Genomic DNA, 22,383 nt, shown 5'->3' with positions numbered 1-22,383 from the left:
TCCGGCATCGAATTCTCTGAGCTAGAGAACTTCATAAATTTACAACCATCCATGATGGGAAAGCTCATCTCTTGAGATTATGTTACCTAGCCCCAGATACTCTTCCAGGGGAAATAACTTCTCACATCTCCCCCGTCAAGCACTGTCAGATTTCATATTTCACTCAGATAATTTGGCATCACAACTGTCCTCATTTTATTCTATTTGTCACCTTTTTGCTCACTCACCCTGTCCATTTCCTTTGCAGACATTTTGAGTCCTCAACGCAATTTAAAGATGATGTAAGGTCTGAGATCCACCACAGAGTATAGATTGAATTCATACAATGTTTCCTCATAAAAGAATTTCTGCAAATGTCCTGCGGACCATTAATCACCATTATGATATTATGATATTATTATGATAACAGGCTAAGTATTCAGTTCATGACGCAAAAGTTTTACCCCTATGAGTTTTCACCATTATTAAGCTCCTTTCCTCATGGCACTGTTCCATCCAGATTATATTGCAGCAGAGATAGAGCATATGCAGCCAAGAAAGTCAAGAATGCACCAGATATGAGCTAGAACAATGAAATTCTTTGGCTTACAGAGACTTGGGCTGTGGGAACCAATGGTTAATACCAACACAAACACCATTTGTCCAAAGGCCCTTTGCTGTAATGAATGAATGAATAAGTTTATGAATGAATGAATACGTTTATGAATGAATGAATAAGTTTATTGGTCAAGTATGTGCATATACAAGGAATGTGCCTTGGTGCTCTGCTCATAAATGACAACACAAACATACAGTTAACAATTAAGAATAAAGCATAACCACATCAAAACAATAAGGATACAACATTACGGTCTAAACATGTGGGTGAAAATAAACCAGAGCAAAAAAGAGACTACAGACTTTGGTTATTGAGTAGAACTATTACTCGTGGACAAAAAGCTGTTTTTATGTTTGGCTGTGGCTGCTTTGACAGTCTGGAGTCGCCTTCCAGAGGGAAGTGCTTCGAAGAATTTGTGACCAGGGTGAGAGGGGTCAGAGATGATCTTGCCCGCTCGCTTCCTGGCCCTTGCAGTGTACAGTTCATCAATGGGGGGAAGGTTGCAGCCAACAACCTTCTCAGCTGTGCGAACGATCCATTGCAGCCTCCGGATGTTGTGCTTGGTGGCTGAGCCAAACCAGACCACGATGGGGAAGGTGAGGACGGATTCAATGATAGCAGTATAGAATTGGACCATCATTGCCTGTGGCAGATTCCATCCAGCTAAGGGTTTGAATGGATATTAAACAATATCCTTACCAATGTGCAGGAAGTACATCCACTGCTGGGCCTTTTTGACTGTAATCGAGCACAATCATTTTTATGTGGCAGTAACTCTCAGAATACAACAGAAAGCATTCATTGCAGCTGGAGGGTGGGGAGATAAACTGGAAATTCACTCCATTGCTCTTAGAAGCATTGAGGGAAATGTCTCTGGAGATTTCAGGAAATGAACATATTGGGGCAGCATCTTCAGTAGTCAGCTCCATACTGCCTAACATCAGTAAATAACACATTAGCACAATTGTGTGAAATTTCTTTCAAGGCATTAACCCACATTTCAAATAGTTTCATTAAAAACTGCAGACACAAGAATTCCATGTAGATGTATTGGTTATTAATATAATGTTAGACAAATTCAAAAAGTACGCTGTGTGTGGGGTGGGCTTGATGAATCATGCAGCCTTTATCCTGTCTACGCATCGGTTGGGCTCTTTTGTTTTTTTCCATTTGTACAGTGATAGGTACTTTAATTGTGGCAACATGCCTTTTTAGGTTCTAGTTAGTGGAAGAACCAAGACTGCCGTGTTAACAAATCTGCAACCTGACACGGAATATGTGGTTAATGTGTACGGATTGTTGGAAGGTGAAGTCAGTGAACCGCTTGAGGGAGCTGAGATGACATGTGAGTCAACTACTTTATTCCTTCTTTGCACTGTCTCCTAAGTAGTTCTAACCGTTCTTTAATAAAATAAAATTGCACTCCAGGTATGATCTCACCGATTCTTGCACAGTTGGTTTTATGCTTAGTTTTTCTTGTAATGAAGGCCAATGTTCCATGTACCTTCCAAATTAGCCCCTGTTATCTGTCTGCCAATTTTCTGCAGATTTGGTGCCAGGATCATTGCACCTCTTTGAATACCAAAACTTGAACACTTTGCACGACCTAATTAATGTTCTGCTTTTCAGATGCTCCTCCCAAATCCAACCTCACATTCTGGCATCTTTTTGGTACTTCATACATTTACATTCCTTTACAGACTGCCTATTTCCAGCACACAATTTTTTGAGTCATCTGCAGGGCTTACCAGGCAGTGATGGTGAATAACCTTCCCTGAAAGATATTCGGGAATGGTCATATTTACTCACTCTCCCAACAACTCCCTTGGCTGCTTTTTCATAGTCGATGCAAATACATTATGAAAGTTGTTGCTTTTTGGTCGTGAGAGCTGTTAGATGTTCGAGTCAACACCGTCATAAGATGTTCAGTGCATGGACCAACAGCGAAGAACTGCAATCCTGTCTCTTCAATTCAATCATGGAGTCTTAGAGTCTTGCAGCATGGAAACAGGCCCTTCAGTCCAACTTGCCCACCCTGATCAAGATGTCTCATCTGCATTAGTCCCACCTGCCTGCGTTTGCCCATATCCTTCTGAAAATTTCCTATCCATGTACCTATCCAAATGTCTTTGTCTTTTTCAAATGTTTTTAAAATGTTGTGAGTCCAGAGATATTGTTTGGTCGTCAGGTCCTGATTTTGGCTTTCAGACTGGTTTCAACACCAGTTTGCAGAGAACTGATACCAGATGTTGAGAACAGCCAGGATTGCAGTTCAGAGCCGTAATTGAGCTGCATTGTTGGAGGGTGTACAGGAAGCTCACTTTCATGGTTATACTCAAAGTAGCCACCTGCCCATGAGTTTCAGTTCCTTGGACTTATTATAAAGGCTTTTGCCTGGCAAATAGTGATTCCCTCTTGGTTACAGAAATAAATTGTCCATAGGTGTCCAAAGTGGGAATAATTCTCAGATATCTTCGTTTTATTGAGCTAAAATATCAATTTTTTCAGATGGTTGTCTGATTGTAATTTTTCAAATTTTTGTTTGGCAGTGTCCATCCCTTCTGTGAGGGAAATTAATGCCTATGATGCTACTCCAACCACAATGAAGGTCAGATGGGATCCCGTGAGTGGAGCCACGGGATATATTCTACTTTATGCACCAATTAACGCTGCCATGTCTGCTGAAAAGACAAAGGTATTGGAAAACGCTTAAGTAAAATAACTGGTTTCTTCAGTGGCAAGTGCCAGTTTTAGTCAAAGAGTCATAACGTTATACAGCATGGAAACAGGCCCTCCAACCCAACTTATCCACACCGACCAACATGTCCCATCTACACTGGTCCCACCTGCCTGTGTTTGGCCCACATCCCTCTAAACATGTCTTATCTATGTATCTGTCTAAATATTTCTTAAACATTGCGATGGTACCTGCCTCAACTACCTCCTCTGGCAGCTCGTTCAATACACCCACCACCCTTTGTGTGAAAAGGTTACCCCTTAGATTCCTATTAAATCTTTCCACCTTATGTTTCCACCTCACCTTAAACCTATGTCCTCTTGTTCTTGATTCCCCTAGATTCTGAGAAAAAGACTTTGTGCGTCTACCCGATTCCTCTCATGATTTTGTATGCCTCTATAAGATCACCCCTCATTCTCCTGCGTTCCAAGGAATAGAGTCGTAGCCTGCTCATCCTCTTCCTGTTGCCAGGACTCAAGCCCTCGAGTCCTGGCAACATCCTTTAAATCTTCTCTGCATCTTTTCCAGTTTGACAAGACCTTTCCTATAACGTGGTGCCCAGAACTGAATGTAATACTCTAAATGTGGCCTCACCAATATCTTATCTAACTGCAACATGGCCTCCCAACATTTGTACTCAATACTCTGACTGATGAAGGCCAATGTGTCAAAAGCCTTTTCGACTACCCAATCTACCAGTGATGCCACTTTCAATAATCTATGTACTTATACTCCTGGATCCCTCTGCTCTACAACACTCCTCAGAGCCCTACCATTCATTGTGTCAGCCCCGCCCAGGTTAGTCTTCCCAAAATGCAACACCTCACATTTCTCTGTAATCAATTCCATTAACCATTTTTCAGCTCACCGATCACCAATCAAGATTCTGTTGCAATTTTTGATAGCCAACTTCACTATCTGTAATATCCCCCCCCACCTTTTGTGCCATCTGCAAATTTGCTAATCATGCCATGTATGTTCCATTATAATCATTTATCTATATGACAAACACCAATGGGACCAGCACGAAACCCTGAGGCACACCACGAGTCACAGACCGCCAGTCCGAAAAGCTACCTGCCACCGCCACCTTCTGCTTTCTATCCATTCAGTTTCTCTCCTTGGATTCTCTCACCTTCCAGAACAGGCTACCATGCGGAACCTTGTCGAATGCCTTGCTAAAATCCTTATTTACACAATGTCTGCACTCTGCCTTCATCAATCCTTTTGGTTACATCTTCAATTATGCCACAGATTCTTGAGACACGACCTCCCACGCTGACAAAACCATACTGACTATCCTTAATCAGCCCTTGTCCATCTAAATATATGTATATCCTATCCCTCAGAATACTTTCTGGTAACTTTCTGACCACAGATGTTAAGCTCACTGGCCAATAGTTCCCAGTCTTTTCCCTGCAGCCCTTCTTAAATAGTGGCACAACGTTTGCCACCCTCCAGCACTTCGCCTGTATTAGATCAGAACTCGTAAATATCAGCCAATTTCCTCTCTAGCTTCCCACAATGTCCTCAGATATATCTGATCAGGCCTGGGAGATTTGTCTACTTTCTATTTAAGCTTATTTCTTTTAACTGTCATTCGGAGATTTTTTTTTTTCTGACTCGCCGAATCCCCTTATTTGTTTGACCATGAGGTAAGAGACAGCTTATTGTTGATTTCCAAAATGTCAGCCTTTATTCCAACATTCCATGGCTAACATTTATTGCTAATCCCTTGATTGCTCACACACATGTTGGAGCTGGTAAACATTTCTGGCTGTGAGAAGTAGTTAAATGTTAATCACATCGGCATCTGACCAGAGTCAGTTGTAAACAAAATTTAATAACCAAAGAAATGCAGATATTGGTTTATACCAAAGACAGACACAAAGTGCTGGAGTAAACTCAATGGGTTAGGCAGCATCTCTGGAGGATAAGGATAGAAATGTCACCTATCCTATTCATCCAGATGTTGCCTGGCCCGCTGAGTTATTCCAGCACTTTGTAACTATCAGTTGCAAGCAAGACTGACTTAGTTAGAATGTCAGCCTTTCTTTTCAGGGCGATATTATAGAACCAGATGAACTTTTACAACAAACTAGCAGCTTCTAGATTGTTTAAACTAAATTCAATATATATTGGAATGTAGGAATTTCACTAGTTTATTCGTTTAGGCTTCTAGCACACGTCAAATAATGTAACCATTATTTTCTTACATAGCAGGTCATTTTTCTTGCCTTATCTCTTCAATTCTTTATTTTTTAACCCAATGTTTTGAATAAATGACACAGGCTTAGAAAGTTATTCATCTGTTTGATCAATGTTCAGATTATTGTATAATTGGCTGATCCAACACAGGCTTTTAGTTGATTGAAAACATCAGCTTGTATTTAAAACGGCTTGACAAATTAAGGCTTGTGGATGGGCGAAACCATCTTGCAGTTGTGTATATGTAATCAATGCCAAAAATATTACAAAGGGTGACACAAATGGATTGCAGCATTGCTTTAAGGCACTGTGGTTGAGCAACGTTATAGTCAACATACAACTTCCAAGACCATTCTTTACAAAAGCTTTTCTTTCCTGAAACTCAGTCAAGTCAATGTGCTCTAGTCTCCTCTACTAATTTCCCAAGGTTCTGAAAAGAGTATGATGAATTCTATTGCTCTTCTACTGGCGAAGTGGTGTGTGGAGCTACAACACAAAGGTAATTTCCTTCAATCTCAGCACTGACCAGTGCTAGTTGCACAGTCATGCCACATGGAAACAGACTGTTTCAGCCCACTGATTTCATGCTGACCAACAAGCATACAATTACACTAATCTGGCACTAATCCCACTTTACAATCTCTCAATGACTTCTCTAGTTCTAGACTATACTGACCTATAAAGGACAGAAACAATGGGAAAACAAAACTGGAGGAGTAGGCCATTCAATCCTGCTCTGCAATTCAATGTGATAATGGCCAAGCCTTTATTTCAACAGTGTATTCCTATTCCTTCCTTATACCCCTGATATCTTTTGGAAAGGACGAAAGGAAAGTTTACCATTGCCCATGACATAAGAAAAGTTATTGAAGATATTCAAACAAGCATAGGTAAACTGCACCAGACTCGATTTGATTTTTACATCAAACTGAGCCAATGATTCAATTCCTACCCCAAGCATTATAATTAACTTAACACTTCAGTTCTATTTGTTGTACTCAAATCCATTCATACGTTTAGTGCTCTTTAAGCAACTATTCCAAGCTATAGCGCTTGAGAAGCAAAACTTACACTGAACTATTTTCTACTCTAAAATTCAATGATCTAGTGAGGACATTTGATATCTTTCAGGAAACGTTCTCGAACCAAATTGGAAGTAATTTTTCTCCCATTATACATAGGCTGAAGCAGTAAGCCTGTAATTAGAAATGTGGAGGCAGCCAAAAGCAACACTTATATCTCCAAATCATCCCTTTTGATAGCTGGTAACGTTTTGATAAACATTGAGTGTCTCATACAGTATAGCATTTAATAATTAACCATTGTTGAAGGAGGTTGGATTTTGATTGTAAAGAAAAAGTTCATGAACTACTTTGTTTGAGCATGGGGTGAAGGCTTCCTTAGAGCTTTAGGCATTGGATAATGCCAATGGCAATGAAAGGTGAGCTCGGAGTTGAGTTGTAGTTTGTTTCATGCTGTCTTACGAAACATTCAAGCAGTTTCATTCATTGCCTGCACTTAATGGCTAAGTCACAGGCCATTCAATCCTGCTCTGCAATTCAATGTGATAATGGGAATCCCCACACTCCCTTAAGAGTTAGACGCCTGTAAATACTTTGCAATTTGAATCATTTCCTTTGCTTGTAACATGTGAAATAAAATATAAATCAAAAGGACTCACCAAACATTAGCCATGCCTTCATTGAAAATTAAAAATGGTGCAGATGCATTGAAACATTCACTGAACTGTCAGAGTGCCACTCACAAGTCCTGGAATATGTCACATGCACCACATTTGCTTTGATTCGTATTTCATGAGGGAAGGTTGCAGCCATTGAAAGAATATTTGGGCGGCACGGTAGCGCAGCGGTAGAGTTGCTGCTTTACAGCGAATGCAGCGCCGGAGACTCAGGTTCGATCCTGACTACGGGTGCTGCACTGTAAGGAGTTTGTACGTTCTCCCCGTGACCTGCGTGGGTTTACTCCGAGATCTTCGGTTTCCTCCCACACTCCAAAGACGTACAGGTATGTAGGTTAATTGGCTGGGTAAATGTAAAAATTGTCCCTAGTGGGTGTAGGATAGTGTTAATGTACGGGGATCACTGGGCGGCACGGACTTGGAGGGCCGAAAAGGCCTGTTTCCGGCTGTATGTATATGATTATGATGATGATATGATAATATGGAGGGCAGCCGTGGAGTTAATGTAATGTAAATAATTTGCACCTTCACACTGTGAATGATGTTAACTGTTGGGCAACAATTTAATGGAAAGATCCTTTCATCTTGGCTCATTGGTAGTTTAGTGGCTTGGATGTGGGTCACAAGCTTCTTTTGGAGATCTGAGGAAAGAATCCAAGCAGACATTTACAAGCCATTGTTGAGGGAGTGCCTCAACATTACTGATTACATCTTATGGATGTAGTATTGAACTGAGATACCATCTGTCAAATGAGATGGTTGAAAAACATATCGTGGCACTAACTTGAAGAAAAGTAGAAAATTCTTTGCAATGTCCTGACCAACATGCCTCAACAGATTATCTATTTTCAACACATTTTATAGTCCACTATTTCAATAAGAGAGGTGAGTTGTCAGCACAGATTGCAACTTTCTCTGGATGCTCCGGTTTCCTCCCACATTCCAAAGACATGCGGGTTTGTAGGTTAATTGGCTTCTGTAAATTGTCCTTAGTGTGAAGGACTAGAACTAGTGTACGGGTGATTGTTGGTCAATGCAGACAATGGGGCCAAAGGGCCAGTTTTCACACTGTATCTCTTAAATAAACCTTGGATCCAAGGTTTATTTAAGAGATACAGCGTGGAGATGGGTGGTTGAAGATGTCTATGAAAACTCCAGTCAGTTGGTCCGCTTAGGTTGTGAGACCATGGCCAAGTACAACATCAGGGCTGGATGTGTAAGAAGGAAGGAACCGAAGATAGACACAAAATGCTGAAGTAACTCAGCGGGACAGGCAGCATCACTGGAGAGAAGGAATGGGTGACATTTCGGGTCGAGACCCTTCTCCATCACTGGCACTGACCTCCCCATCATCAAATTGGCTTCTGTAAATTGTAAATTGTCCCTAGTGTGTAGGATTGTGCTAGTGTCGGGGTGACCTGGTGTCCTACTCCTGCTCCACTTTTCTTGTGTTAGACAATAGACAATAGGTGCAGGAGTAGGCCATTCGGCCCTTCGAGCCAGCACCACCATTCAATGTGCATAGTCACTGTGCATAGACTTCTTGTGCATAGTCACTGTTCTACGCGATAGCCAATCCAGGCACATGAATATCTCACAGACAATAGTTTGACAAAGACTAGATTTTCTGATATTTTTAGAAACCAAAACACTGAAGATGGCAGAAATCTAAAATAAAAATTGAAAATGCTGGTAATATTCAGCTGGTCAAGCAGCATCTGTGGAAAGAGAATCAGAGTTAATATTTCAGGTCAGAGACCTTATGTCAAAACTTACCCTATTTTTGATTATAGTCATTTAGGGTTAAAAAAATCTTACACCAAGGCCAATATGAGGTAAAGATTTAGGACTGATACATTTTATTGTATCATCTTTGAAACCTCAATTAAAAGTAATTTTTGCAGTAAGATAATTTTATTTTATTTACAGATGCTTTAAATTTTCTCTTGCAGATGAATATTGTCCCTGATGTTCATGAGGTACAGCTGACGGACTTATTTCCAAACACTGAATATACTTTTACAATTCATGCGATGTATGATGACGTTCCCAGTGATCCACTGAGTACACAAGAAGTTACCTGTAAGTCGCTTTTGCAATACTTCCTCAGCAGCCTTGTAGCATTATTTACTGTCATGCTTGTATCTGAACTTGGTTGAAAACTATTCCGAAGGAAAGTTCAAAATTAAGAAGTTGAATCCATGTTGGCAATATTAAGAACAAGTTGTTGTTTCCAAATCAAAATAAAAACCTGAAGATGCCAGAAACCTGAAAAAAATAACATGCTGGAAATACTCAGCAGGTCAAGCAGCCTCCGCGGAGTGAGAAACAGAGTTAATGGTTCAGGACTGATGAAGGTTTTCTAATGTGAATTGTTAACTTTCTGTCCGCAGCAAGTGAATCAGTTTGAATTCCACCAATTGCTCTTTTAACAGTCAAGAAAGCAGCTTCAGGTTTCAGATGAGGAAATTCACTTTGTAATCTGAGCAAATAACAGAAATTCAGAAAAGAGCAGTGTAAAAGATTGAGAGAAACTGGCAGGTGAAGGTTAGTATCAGGCAGAGTGAGGTAATCCATCTGGGTCCAAGAATAATACAACTCAGAAGAGGAATAATAGGAAAGTAGGCATTTAAAATTGTTGCAAGCAAATCGCCAGGAATAATCAAAGGCTAATGGAAAGGCAAGCTTTATAATGAGTGCACTATCAGATACACTTAATGGAGTATCTGTTGCAAATCACATTCTATTTCCAACAAATTGGGGAATTTCATTTGTTTTGGATTTCTTTATATATATATTTTCAGAATGAAATGTTATTTTGCTTTGGCAAGTAAAAAAGTTGAAAATAAAAATATTTTGGAAAGAAAATGACAATCGAAAGGATCATTGCAAAGGAACAGATGTCATCCTAGAGTTTTCACCTTATCAAACTAATCCTGCTTCTATACCAACATCTGGTTTGATTTGTTCATGGAAAAGATATACCCTGAGGGATTTAAACCTGCTGAAATAAACCAGTCAGAATTTAAACCTGAAACAGAATCTATCAAGCATTATTTTTGATTTTCCACTTACTTAATAGAGGTTCTGTACCTAATTTTGCCTGTTGACTTCTTTTGTTCAATTCTCTTCATTTAGTGCCTCTGGGTGAACCCAGGAATATTCGGTTTTCTGATGTCAGCCACAGTAGCATAAGAACTCATTGGGATCCTGCACCAGGCAACGTTCTTAATTACTTAGTACGTTATGGTGAGGTGGGAGATGACGACACAAAGGAGGTGAGCTTACTTTTCCATAGCAAAATTAGAAGCATAAAGCAGTCCTTTTTAACTCTTTAGGTCTTTTGAGTATATCTTTTTTTAAATTCCTATACGGGGTGAAGGCATCATTGGCCTTGGCTGTACAGAGCTGCTCTTGAACTGAATGGCTTGCTCAGCTGTTTCAGAGAGCAGTCAAACAGGCTTTCGAAACCTGAAATTAAATCCACAAATGCCTCAGGAGGTATTAGAACAAGGTCAAATCCAGCGAGCCAAAGGCCTGGTGGGGAACGAACCTATACCAACCCGATCCTACCTCGGTAACGGAACACCACGGATCACATTCTGCACTGATGTTTCGTTTCTTGCACAGTCTTTTTTTCATGTTACTGTCTTGCAGAACCTATGTGTAATATATGTATAATTTATGATTTTGTATGATGTCTGCCTATGACGCTGCTGCAATCAAGATTTTCATTGTACCTGTTACTCACTGTACTTGCGCACATGATAGTAAACTCATCTTGACTTGACTTGATCTCAGTAGATGAGATCCAAACCAGTACTGCACGATAATATAATAAAATGAAACAATTGTCTCGACAGTTTGTATCTGATGAAGTAGAGATTGTACTCATTTCACCAAAAAGGAAAAAAAACATCCATTCATATGCCAGTATTGTTGGTAATCATTAAGCTTCTCCTTAAGCCACCAAGAGCAGTCTGGTACAACTGAGGAACTGGCCAGAGAACATTTTATGGTGAACTGCATTGAGGTGGGGCTGGTATCATGTGCAGAATAGCAAACATCTTCCTCTAAAGAATGTCATCAAATTGGCTGGGTTTTTAATGACAAGCCAGAAGTCTAGCGATATAAAGTCATAGTCATAGAGTGATACAGCGTGGAAACAGCTGGCCCAACATGTCCCTGCTACACTCGTCCTACCTGCCTGCATTGGGTCCATATCCCTCCTGTCCTATCTATGTACCTGGCTAACTATCTTAAATGTTGGGATAGACACTGCCTCAACTACTTCCTCTGGTAGCTTGTTCCATACACTCACCACCCTTTGTTACCTCTCAGATTCCTATTAAATAGTTTCCCCTTCATCTTAAACCTATGCCCTCTGGTCCTTTCCCCTTCATCTTAACCCTATGCCCTCTGGTCCTTTATCACTTACTCTGCACAAGAGATTCTGTGCAACTACCCGATCTATTCCTCTCATGATTTTATACACCTCTATAAGTTCACCCCACATCCTCCTGCGCTGCATGGAATAGAATCCCAGCCTATTCAACCTCTCCCTACAACTCAGACCCTCTAGTCCTGGCAACATCCTCGTAAATCTTCTCTTTAACCTTTCCAGCTTGACAATATCTTTCCTATAACACGGTGCCAAGAACTGAACACAATATTCTAAATGCAGTGTCACCAACATCTCATACAACTGCAACATGACCTCCCATCTTCTATACTCAATCCAATGACCGATGAATGCCAATGTGCGAAATGTATTTTTGACCACGCTATCTACCTGTTACTGCACCTTCAAGGAACGATGCACCTGCACTCCTAGATCCTTCTGCTCTGCAACACTCCCTAGAGCCCTACCATTTACCATGAAATGCTCTCTGGCAAGTCCTTCAGTTGTACCTATCAGGTGTAGGTCCTCCCCATTTTAGACTCCCCAAAATGCAACACCTCACATTTCTCTGTATTAAATTCAGCCCACTTGGCCAATCGATCAAGATCCTGCTGCAATGTTTCACAACCATCTTCATTATCTGCAAATCCACCCACTTTTGTATCATCAGCAAACTTGCTAATCTTGCCATGTATGTTCGCATCCAAAACATTGATATAGATGACAAACAGTATCGGGCCCAGCACCGAACCCTGAGGGCACACCACTAGTCACAAGCCTCCAGTCCGAGAAGCAACCTTCCAGCATCACCCTCTGCTTCCTTCCATGAAGCCAATTTTCTATCCATTCAGCTATCTCTCCTTGAATCCCATGCGATCTAACCTTCCAGGGCAGCCTACCATGCGAAAATGTGTCGAATGCTTTGCTGTGGTCCATATATACAACATCTACAGCTCTGCCCTCATGAACCTTTATGGTCACGTCTTCAAATAACTCAATCAGATTTGTGAGACATGACCTCCCATGTACAAAACCACGCTGACTATCCCTAATCAGCCCTTGTCCATCCTAAATGCCTGTATATCCTGTCCCATCAACAACATTACAATTCTAGATTCCATGAACAGAAGACAAATGTTTGAAATTGAAATGTGGATCCATTCTCCATAGCACTAGTGAGTTTGAATTCAGATTAATAAAAGCGATTTGGAAACAAAAGTCTCATTTATATCAAAAGTCTACCAGCCCGAGACGTTCTTTTCGGAAGGAGATGAGGAGAAATTTATTTAGTCAGAGGGTGGTGAATCTGTGGAATTTGTTGCCACAGAAGGCTGTGGAGGCCGCCAGTGGATATTTTTCAGGCAGATATAGATAAATTATTGATTGGTACAGGTGTTAGAGATTATGGGGAGAAGGCAAGAGAATGGGGTTAGGAAGGATAAATAGATCAGGGTAGACACAAAATGCTGGAGTAACTCAGCATGTCAGGCAGCATCTCAGGAGAGACGGGTGATGTTTTGGGTCGAGACCCTTCTTCAGACTGATGAAGTTTCGGGTCGAGATCCTTCTTTTTTTCCTATAGCTAGATCAACCATGATTGAATGGTGGAATAGACTTGATGGGCCGAATGGCCTAATTCTACTCCTATTCCTTATGACAAAAGATGGGAAATAGGAGGCATCTAATCGGCTCATGTTCTGACTTGCATAGTCAATGTGGGCTGATGGCCTTCTTTTGCGATGTAACTTTTTTAAAATCCTAAAACGTTGTCTGAGATACCAGAAAAAATCGGATATCTGAGACTTGTAAGATAACTTGATCAAATAGTGCTAATATACTGCTATGGTGCAATAAAACAGTGCCTTATGCTGGAGAGTCAGCATCAATGATTTGAATAAACTTTCTCTCAATCTTGACTCTTTCCAGTGTTGAGGTTAAATTGTAGTTGAAATTGACAACAAACAATACTTTTTCTAACTTGATAGGTGGAGGTTCCTGTCGGCGATACCTCTGTGCCACTCACAGGTCTTGTTTCCCAAACGGAATATGACGTGTCGGTGTTTGCAATTTACGATGAAGGGGTCTCACCTCCCCTGAATGGACGAGAAAGCACTCGTAAGTAAAATGTTCGGTCATGTGTTGGATGTTTCATTTTACCTGTCACTCACCTCATAGCTGTGGTAATGTGGAGAAATTTTGAATCTGGAGAAAGGATTGGAGCATAGGATTAAATGAAGTATTCTTCTATTGCCTGCAGGGGCCCAAATGGCCTCCTTCCATATTATTCCTTTCCCTGATTCTATGGAAGGATGGTGAACACTGTACAGGTAGTTCTGCTTTAATGCATATTTCCACAATGTGACTTGAATGTAATGAATTTATAAAGTACGAAAGACAGTTTGTATTACACGGGTCCAAATGGTTATAAAGTGCTTTCGATCAGGAACTAATGAACCACTTAGAAGTTACTTTGGAAATTGGCAAACGGGAAAAAAAGCTTTCATCGAGAAAACATTGTTTTTGTTGTAACCTCCCCATAGTAAACAGATACCATTGTGTCTTGAGAATACAGCTGCTACTTTCTTCACAGGAGGCCATTGAAATTGGCAAGCGGTCGCTTCTGTTGACACTAGTGCAGTGATACTCTGTTAAACAATTTGGCATTTTTAGCTTATCGTAACAAAAATAAACTTATGGTCATTAAAAGGACCTTTATTGTTGAAAGATCTGCAGGGAAAAAATAACTGTTACTGTTAGTCTCAAAATCTTTTAATCGTAAACTGCTTTTCCCCTTTGATCAAATTTTGTCATGATGACACCATTTGCTATAATATATTTTTTGCAAAGACAGCTATTGTGTTATAGCTGGATCACCTGTATTCATAAATAACTTGGTACCCTGATAAAGTTCAGATGCGATTTACTAGTAGCATGGTTCCAGGAGTGGCATTTCAGTTTTCAGCTATACTGAAGACTGGAAGCATTGTTCTCAGAGCAAGGAAAGCTGAGAAGTTTTGATAAAGGTCTTTGAAATCATGGAGAAAGAAGCAGAGATTTATATTTCTCCAAGACCTTCCATGTCCTTTTGAGGAAACAGCAGAAGTAGAAATATTGATGCAGTAGGTGGTTATTATTTCTAACGTTGATGGGATGGTTGTTTCTCACTAACAACTGCCCATCTCCTCTCCCAGCTCATTCACGCTTCGATGCCAATCCACACCTGACCCCCTATCACTGATCCTATGGCAGCTAAGGTCTTGGCTATCAATATATTCACTGTCCAGTTTTACACCTAAATATCTCTAATTGTCAACTGGGCGGCATGGTGGCGCAGTGGTAGAGTTGCTGCCTTACGGCCCCAGAGGCCCAGGTTCGATCCTGACTATGGGTGCTTGTCTGTACGGAGTTTGTACATTATCCCTGTGACCTGCGTGGGTTTCTCCAAGTTCTTCGGTTTCCTCCCACACTCCAAAGACGATGGACAGTAGACAATAGACAATAGGTGCAGGAGTAGGCCATTCGGCCCTTCGTGCCAGCACCGCCATTCACTGCGATCATGGCTAATCATCTACAATCAGTACCCTGTTCCTGCCTTCTCCCCATATCCCTTGACTCCGCTATCTTTAAGCGCTCTATCTAACTTTCTCCTGAAAACATCCAGAGAATTGGCATCCACTGCCTTCTGAGGCAGAGAAATCCACAGATTCACAACTCTCTGGGTGAACAGGTTTTTCCTCATTTACATTCTAAATGGCCTACCCCTTATTCTTAAACTGTTGCCCCTGGTTCCCTTGCTCCCCCAACATGTTTCCTGCCTCTAGCGTGTCCAATCCCTTAATAATCTTATATATTTTAATAAGATCCCCTCTCATCCTTCTAAATTCCAGTGTACACAAGCCTAGGTGCTCCATATGATATTCCCGCCATCCTCATGAACCTCATGAACCTACGCTGCACTCCCTCAATAGCAAGAATGTCCTTCCTCAAACTTGGAGACCAAAACTGCACACAATACTCCAGGTGCGGTCTCACTAGGGCCCTGTACAACTGCAGAAGGTTTGTAGGTTAATTGGCTTTGTATAAATGTAAAAATTGTCCCTAGCGTAGGATAGTGTTAATGTGCGGGGATTGCTGGTCCGTGTGGACTCGGTGTGCCGAAGGGCTGTTTCCGCACTGTATCTCTAAACTGAACTGCTATTGATCCCTGATCTGCTCTGACCCTCTCTGATTTCCTGGGCCCTCACTCCAATGCCTGATCTCCTCTCTATACCATCACTCACCATGAACCTCCCACTGATTCCTACACCCCCCTCCCCCCGCCCACACACACAAACACACACACACACTTTGGTGACACATTTTCTCACTTTGGTGACACAACCTTTTCACAACAGGCAATCCCAGACCACTCCTTGCCCTTTTTGATTTCTGATCCCAAACTGTCCAACCCAATCCCACGTAGCCATCAGCATCTGCTTACTGGTCACTGGTCACTGATCCATCTAAATGCTGATCCCTATACATACTCTATACAACCCTCTATCCTTTTCTCTGCCACCCCATTTTGTACATCACTCCACTCCCAATCATCACCAATCTTGCAATGGCCCAGTCATATCAGGGGTAAGGGGTGGGAAGGAAAACTATTTGATTGCACAAGGTCTTTCCAGTAACAGCACACACGGGAATTTTTCAGTGACCAGCCTATCAATAAAAATATTGTTTGGCCTGAAGAAATAAAGATAAACAAAAATTATAATCCTTGACCTCTCTTTATAATTGATTCATTTTGAAGGTTACAGGTCCTATGAACTGATTCCTCTGAGCCTGCTTCCCTGACTCAGCAGGTAATGTTCTGCATAGGTCGCTCCAGCAGAGTGAGTTTCAAACCACATCTGTAATCTATTTCATAGCCAAAAGAAACACATAAGGTTTAAATTAGGTGTTTGGAATGTCTAACTATTCCATTTTCTTGGTTCAGACATCAGTTATTTTGGGTTGTGCAGAACCTGATTGATAAAAAAAAACCTGAAATGAAGTAGTTTTTAGGAAAGTTAGCTCTCCGTTTAAGTAAACACGTTGGTTTTCCCAGCAGAGAATGGAAAATATTCTGAGCAAGTATTTGCAAAGTAACTGTATGATGTGTGTGACATTGTGCCTATCCCTGAAGGGCTGTGAAAGTAATAAAGATGTCCATTAACAGTTTTGGCATTCATCCAGATGTGTGGTGATATAAATTTCAGTGCAGCTAGGAAATAAAGTGTAAGATGGAAACCGGAACCAGACCCCTAAAAACTTGCCAGACACTCTGCAACGAGTCAAGGCAAAAGATGAAACACAGTATTTAATTGCATATGATGTAGTGCAATCCAGCAGAGAGGGTGCAGTGAAGCCTTTGCTATAAAGGTCAAGAATGGTCCCTGATAGCTCAGTGCTATGGAATTATAAATCAGTTTGATCAAATGCTTTTACATTTTGGAGATAGTAACCAGAAGAGGTCCCCTAGTGCAACACAAGTTTGTTATTTTGCACATGTGTTCTGTCTTAAACCTCACTGCCAATTCTCTCATCCTTTAAGATGTCCTCTAACAGCTTTTGGTCACATCCTCTTGCACAGGCACATCTTTGCGATCCAGGAATAGAGAGTGATAATGGCAATCAGACTCGTTTGCTTTCTCAGAGGTGGTCTTGAAATCCCTTGGCATGCTCCCCCCCCCCTTCCCAGATGAGGAAGAGGAGAGTATGAATTTTCACCAGAAGCACTTCACCATGTGTCAGTACCTCATCAGGGATTTAGTCTGCTCCAGGGACTGTTTTTTTAGCTGTTGGATGGGCTTTTTTGGCCTCCTTCAAAAATGGAATTGGGGATGATGTAATAGAATCAGGAAAACATGCCATAGACAGAGCCTCAGCTGAGGAGGTCTTCTTTCCAGAGGGTGCTGATGGCCTTCTTGTCCTTGATAATCTGTCCTCGTTTCTTGTTTCATGGATCCGTGGTATTTAGGCCCTGGATGATCTTGCCAGCCAGACAGTTGTCTCCTGTGTCCTTTCCTCTCAGCATTTTCTCACCTTTCAGTTTGCGTGGTGACTGCCAACTACTTAAAATGACCCTGCCTTGAAAGCTGCCACATGTTTACAGACCTGGTGCATTTATGAGTTCCAATCTCACTTCTGAGAAATGAGTGCAAAAAAAAAATCTATGCCACGGAGTGGAGCACAATTGAAACTCTTGTCTGAGATGGGTGTTAAACTAGGGCCTTGTTCATGGTCTCAACTGAACATTGAAAGGTTCCGTGGGACTATTTCAAAGAGAAGTTGGGTAGAGCTCATTCACGTCCTGGTTGACACTGGTCATAGAATATAGAACAGTACAGCACAGGAACAGGTCCTTTGGCCCACAGTGTATGTGCCTAACACGATGTCAAATTGAATGAATATTCTGCCTGTATGTGATCCATACCCTCCATTCCATGCATATCCATATGCCTATCCAAAAGCTTCTAAAACTCCTCTCCCATACCTGCTTCCACCATCACCCTTGGGAACGAGTTCCAGACACCCTAATTATCCTGTGTAGGAGGGAACTGCAGATGCTGGTGTACACCGAAGATAGACACAAAATGCTGGAATAACTCAGCGGGACAGGCAGCATCTCTGGATAGAAAGAATGGGTGAAGTTTCAGGTCAAGGTCCTTCCTCAGACTCACAGTCAGGGGAGAGGGAGACGCAGAGATATTGAAGGATGAGGTGTGAAACGAGAGAACAAAGGGGACGAAGATCAATGTAAATGTAGAATAGATCATTGTTGGCTAGGGGCAGGTGAAAACAATATAAAGATAATATTTAAGCAGGATTATCCTGCACATCCTCTTTAAACTTTCCCCCTCTCACTTTAAAGCTATGCCCTCTAGTCTTTGTCATTTCCAACCTGGGACAAAAAAATCTGATTGTCTACCCTATCTATGCCTCTCATAATTTTATGCACCTCTATCAGATGCCCCCTCAACCTCCTTTTATTAAACATCATTGCAACAGATTCTCCGGTTATCACATTGCTGACAATGAGATCCTACTTTGCAAAATTGTTCCTATATTACGTGAGGAACAATACTTCCAAAATAAATCTCTTTGAGAGATCCTGACAGAACATGAAAAGTGCTCGACCAATGCAGGCACTTGTTGCTTGATGCTGAGAGAACTCCAGGAGTCTGCATTGCAAGCTTATGATGCTGAAAATGCATGGCATTGATGTTAATCGGATTAGGTAACTGTCTCAGCTTTTCATGATAGTTTGCCGCCCCGGCTAATCAATGGGGCTGCGTGCCATAGCATTAATTACCCTCTGTATCTGGGAAGCTTCACGCTGCTTCTGCTTTTCCCATGTGCAGTGGTCGTCCCAGCACCGGCAAACCTCCGCTTCTCGGATGTACAGGAAACACGTTTCCGGGTTCACTGGAATCATGGCGCACCAGACGTGGCCCTCTACAGATTGTCCTGGTCTCCCTCAGGTGGAGGCGTCAAAGACGAGGTAAAATAAGGCGGTCTTTTGTGACCTCAGCAGAGGCTTCCATTTTTGTTGCAAAGAGAACATGTGTAATGTATCACTGCCGAACTGACCTGCAAATATGAAAAACGATCGTCCTTTTTTTCTGTCACTGCGTTCTGGCCTAGTTGTCATCACATAGAAAATAGGTGCAGGAGTAGGCCATTTGGCCCTTTGAGCTAGCACCGCCATGCAGAATCAGTACCCCGTTCCTGCTTTCTCCCCATATCCCTTGATTCCGTTAGCTCCAAGAACTATATCCAACTCTCTCCTGAATACATCCAGTGAATTGGCCTCCACTGCTTTTTGTGGCAGAGAATTCCACAACTCTCTGGGAGAAAAAGCTTTTCCTCATCTCAGTCCTAAATGGCCTACACCTTATTCTTTAACTGTGACCCCTGGTTCTGCACTCCCCCAAAGTCGGGAACATTTTTCCTGCATCTAGCCTGTCCAATCCCTTAATAATTTTATGTTTCTATAAGGTCCCGTCTCATTCTTCTAAATCCTAGTGAATATAAGCCCAGTCGATCCATTCTTTCTTCATATGTGTCTTTTGCTAATACTTCTTAGTGATCTACTTGAATAGATATTGATAATGCATAAACTGGGACCAGGGTATTGGAATGTGCCTTCTACTCAGAGTTCACATACATACACTTCTGCTAGTTCTTCTGAACAAGGTGAAAAGTGAGAATTCTGCCTTCTCTGGTTTGTGGGATTTGCCATTGGTTATTTTTAGCAGATACTTCGCTGATGCCAAGCTGGACTTCTGGCATGCACTGGAACTCATTGGGGCTTTGGAGATGCCAACAGCTTTTGGTGTTAAACTGTAACTTCTTGGGTGGTTTATGGTAGCTTTTGAGATAATATCGTGAAACACAATGAGAGATTTTCATCAGTATCTATTATTGCAATGGGTTGGAGTATAAGGGAAGGCCAGAAAACCTGGTATTTTTGAAAAGGATTGAAACTCTTTGCCTTGAGTGGGGTGAAGGTCACAAGGGCATGTGATAGGAGAAGAATTAGGCCATTCGGCAAATCAAGTCTACTCTGCCATTCAATCGTGGCTGATATATTTCTCCCTATCTTAACCCCGTTCTCCTGCCTTCTCCCCATAATCCCTGACACTAATACTAACCAAGAATCTATCTATCTCCGCCTTAAAGATAACAATTGACTTGGCCTCCACAGCCTTCCAAAGAATTCCACAGATTCACCACCTTCTGAAAAAAGAAATTCCTTTGTATCTCTTCCTAAAGGAATGTCCTTTAATTCTGAGGCAATGATCTCTGGTCATAGACTCTCCCACTAGTGGAAACATCCTCTCCAGATCCATACCCAAGCCTTTCACTATTCGGTAAGTTTCAATGAGGTCCTCCCGCATTCTTCTAAACTCCAGCGAGCATAGGCCCAGTGGCATCAAATGGTCATCATATGTTAACCCACTCATTCCTGGGATCATTCTTGTAAACCTCCTCTGGACTCTCTCCAGAGCCAGCACATCCTTCCTCAAATATGGTGCCCAAAATTGCTCACAGTACTCCAAATGCAGCCAGAACAGCACCTTATACAGCTTTAACATTACATCCCTGAAGGGGAAAAGAGACAGAGAGCAGCATTGCAATTAGAATGAGGATTTTCCACTTCAATCTTTTGGCATGTAAAAATTTAAGATGGTTCATTTAGAATATGTTCATAGTGTTGCTACACACAGTCATCAGATGCATGTTTTCCATTAGCAGTTCAAATGCTTGGTAATAAGATTCAGGGATCAATTGACCCAACTAAACCAGAACACCTGTTTCTCCAAAACAACCACTCCAACATAATTTGATCCCTTGTGTTAGATTTTCCACAGTGATATTCAACATGAGCTTCAAGGAACAGCACCAGGGAGTTTGACTACAGCCAAGCTTAACTTATGCTAGTTGTTGGGTTCGGGTTTTTAAAATGTCATGGTTTCTGCATAGCAAGGATTAGCCACTCGCTATTAGACTCAAGTGCAGTAATTTGATGAAGGAATGCTATTTAAGAATGATACTTGATTTCAGAGACTGATCCTTTTTTGACCATAACTTAATGCATTTCCTACCCAGACAATTATAAGCGGCCACGATACCAGCTATTTGTTAGAAGGCCTGAATCCTGACACTGTCTATGATGTATCTCTTACGGCTATTTATCCAGATGAAATGGAAAGTGAAGATCTCCTTGGTTCCCAGCGTACATGTAAGTCTTTAGTATGGTGATTCATCAGTCGTTTTCTTTTCGACTCACAATTAATTGTCTTTAAACACCAAAAAACTCTGAAAAGTACGCACTGTGATTTGCAGTAGGTTTATTTGTCCTTCGGAGGGAATGGTATTCTCAGTTTTGAGTGTTGTACTATCAGAGATGTTGTTTTCGAGATGTGATTTTAAGTGCGTCTACATCGGACGATAAAATCAAACGGCACTCATATGACATAATGCTGGTGCTGGGGGACATTGTTCGCAACCTGCATTAAAGTATATCTGCGTTATAAATGAAATGAACACTTACCTAATATTGAAACTTCTCTTTCCTTATAAAAAATACAGTATGCTCACTGATTAATAAATTAAACACAATTAATATTTATTGTTGGTAAACTTTGAATTTATCTTTTCAGTAGATCTACTTTTTTAATGGAAAGGGTAATAAGCGAGATCATTAGAAATTATAAGAATCATAGAATCATTGGAATCATATCACAGAAGGAGGACCTTCTGCCCACAAGGTGCATCCTAACCATCAAACTTCCATTTATACCAATCCTACCTTAGTCCCATTTTATTCTTCCCACATCTTCATGAGCTCATCCGGATTGTACCACCTGTCTACATATTAGGGACAATTTACGGAATCAAGGGATATGGGAGGAAAGTAGGAATGGAGTACTGATTCTGGATGATCAGCCATGATCATATTGAATGGCAGTGCTGACTCGAAGGGCTGAATGGCCTACTCCTGTACCTATTTTCTATGTTTCCACTAAAGTCAGTTAACCTGCAAGTCTTTGCAATGTGAGAGGAAACTGGAACAAGAACATTCAGAGAAATTTGCGTAGTCACAGGGAGAACTTGCAAACACCAACCAAACATCATTGGAGATCCAGATTGAACGTGGGTAGTTTGAGCTTTGACCTCGTGGCTCTACTCTGCCACTCATTTTTGAT

General features: G+C 41.3%; 1 protein-coding gene across 1 annotated transcript in view; it reads left to right on the top strand.

The window, feature by feature from the left end:
- Positions 1 to 22,383, top strand: part of col12a1a (collagen, type XII, alpha 1a) — a 241,698-nt gene that overhangs the window by 97,395 nt on the left and 121,920 nt on the right. Inside the window, exons 22-28 of the mRNA XM_078405469.1 lie at positions 1,814 to 1,943; positions 3,148 to 3,293; positions 9,195 to 9,324; positions 10,381 to 10,520; positions 13,630 to 13,759; positions 19,033 to 19,172; positions 21,284 to 21,416. Coding sequence (XP_078261595.1) covers positions 1,814 to 1,943; positions 3,148 to 3,293; positions 9,195 to 9,324; positions 10,381 to 10,520; positions 13,630 to 13,759; positions 19,033 to 19,172; positions 21,284 to 21,416 — 949 coding nt within the window. The remainder of the gene's footprint in view (positions 1 to 1,813; positions 1,944 to 3,147; positions 3,294 to 9,194; positions 9,325 to 10,380; positions 10,521 to 13,629; positions 13,760 to 19,032; positions 19,173 to 21,283; positions 21,417 to 22,383) is intronic.

This window comes from Rhinoraja longicauda, chromosome 9 (assembly GCF_053455715.1).
Source record: "Rhinoraja longicauda isolate Sanriku21f chromosome 9, sRhiLon1.1, whole genome shotgun sequence".
NCBI lineage: Eukaryota > Metazoa > Chordata > Chondrichthyes > Rajiformes > Arhynchobatidae > Rhinoraja > Rhinoraja longicauda.
Note: the sequence above shows the minus strand (reverse complement) of the source record. Positions and strands in the feature narration are given on the sequence as shown.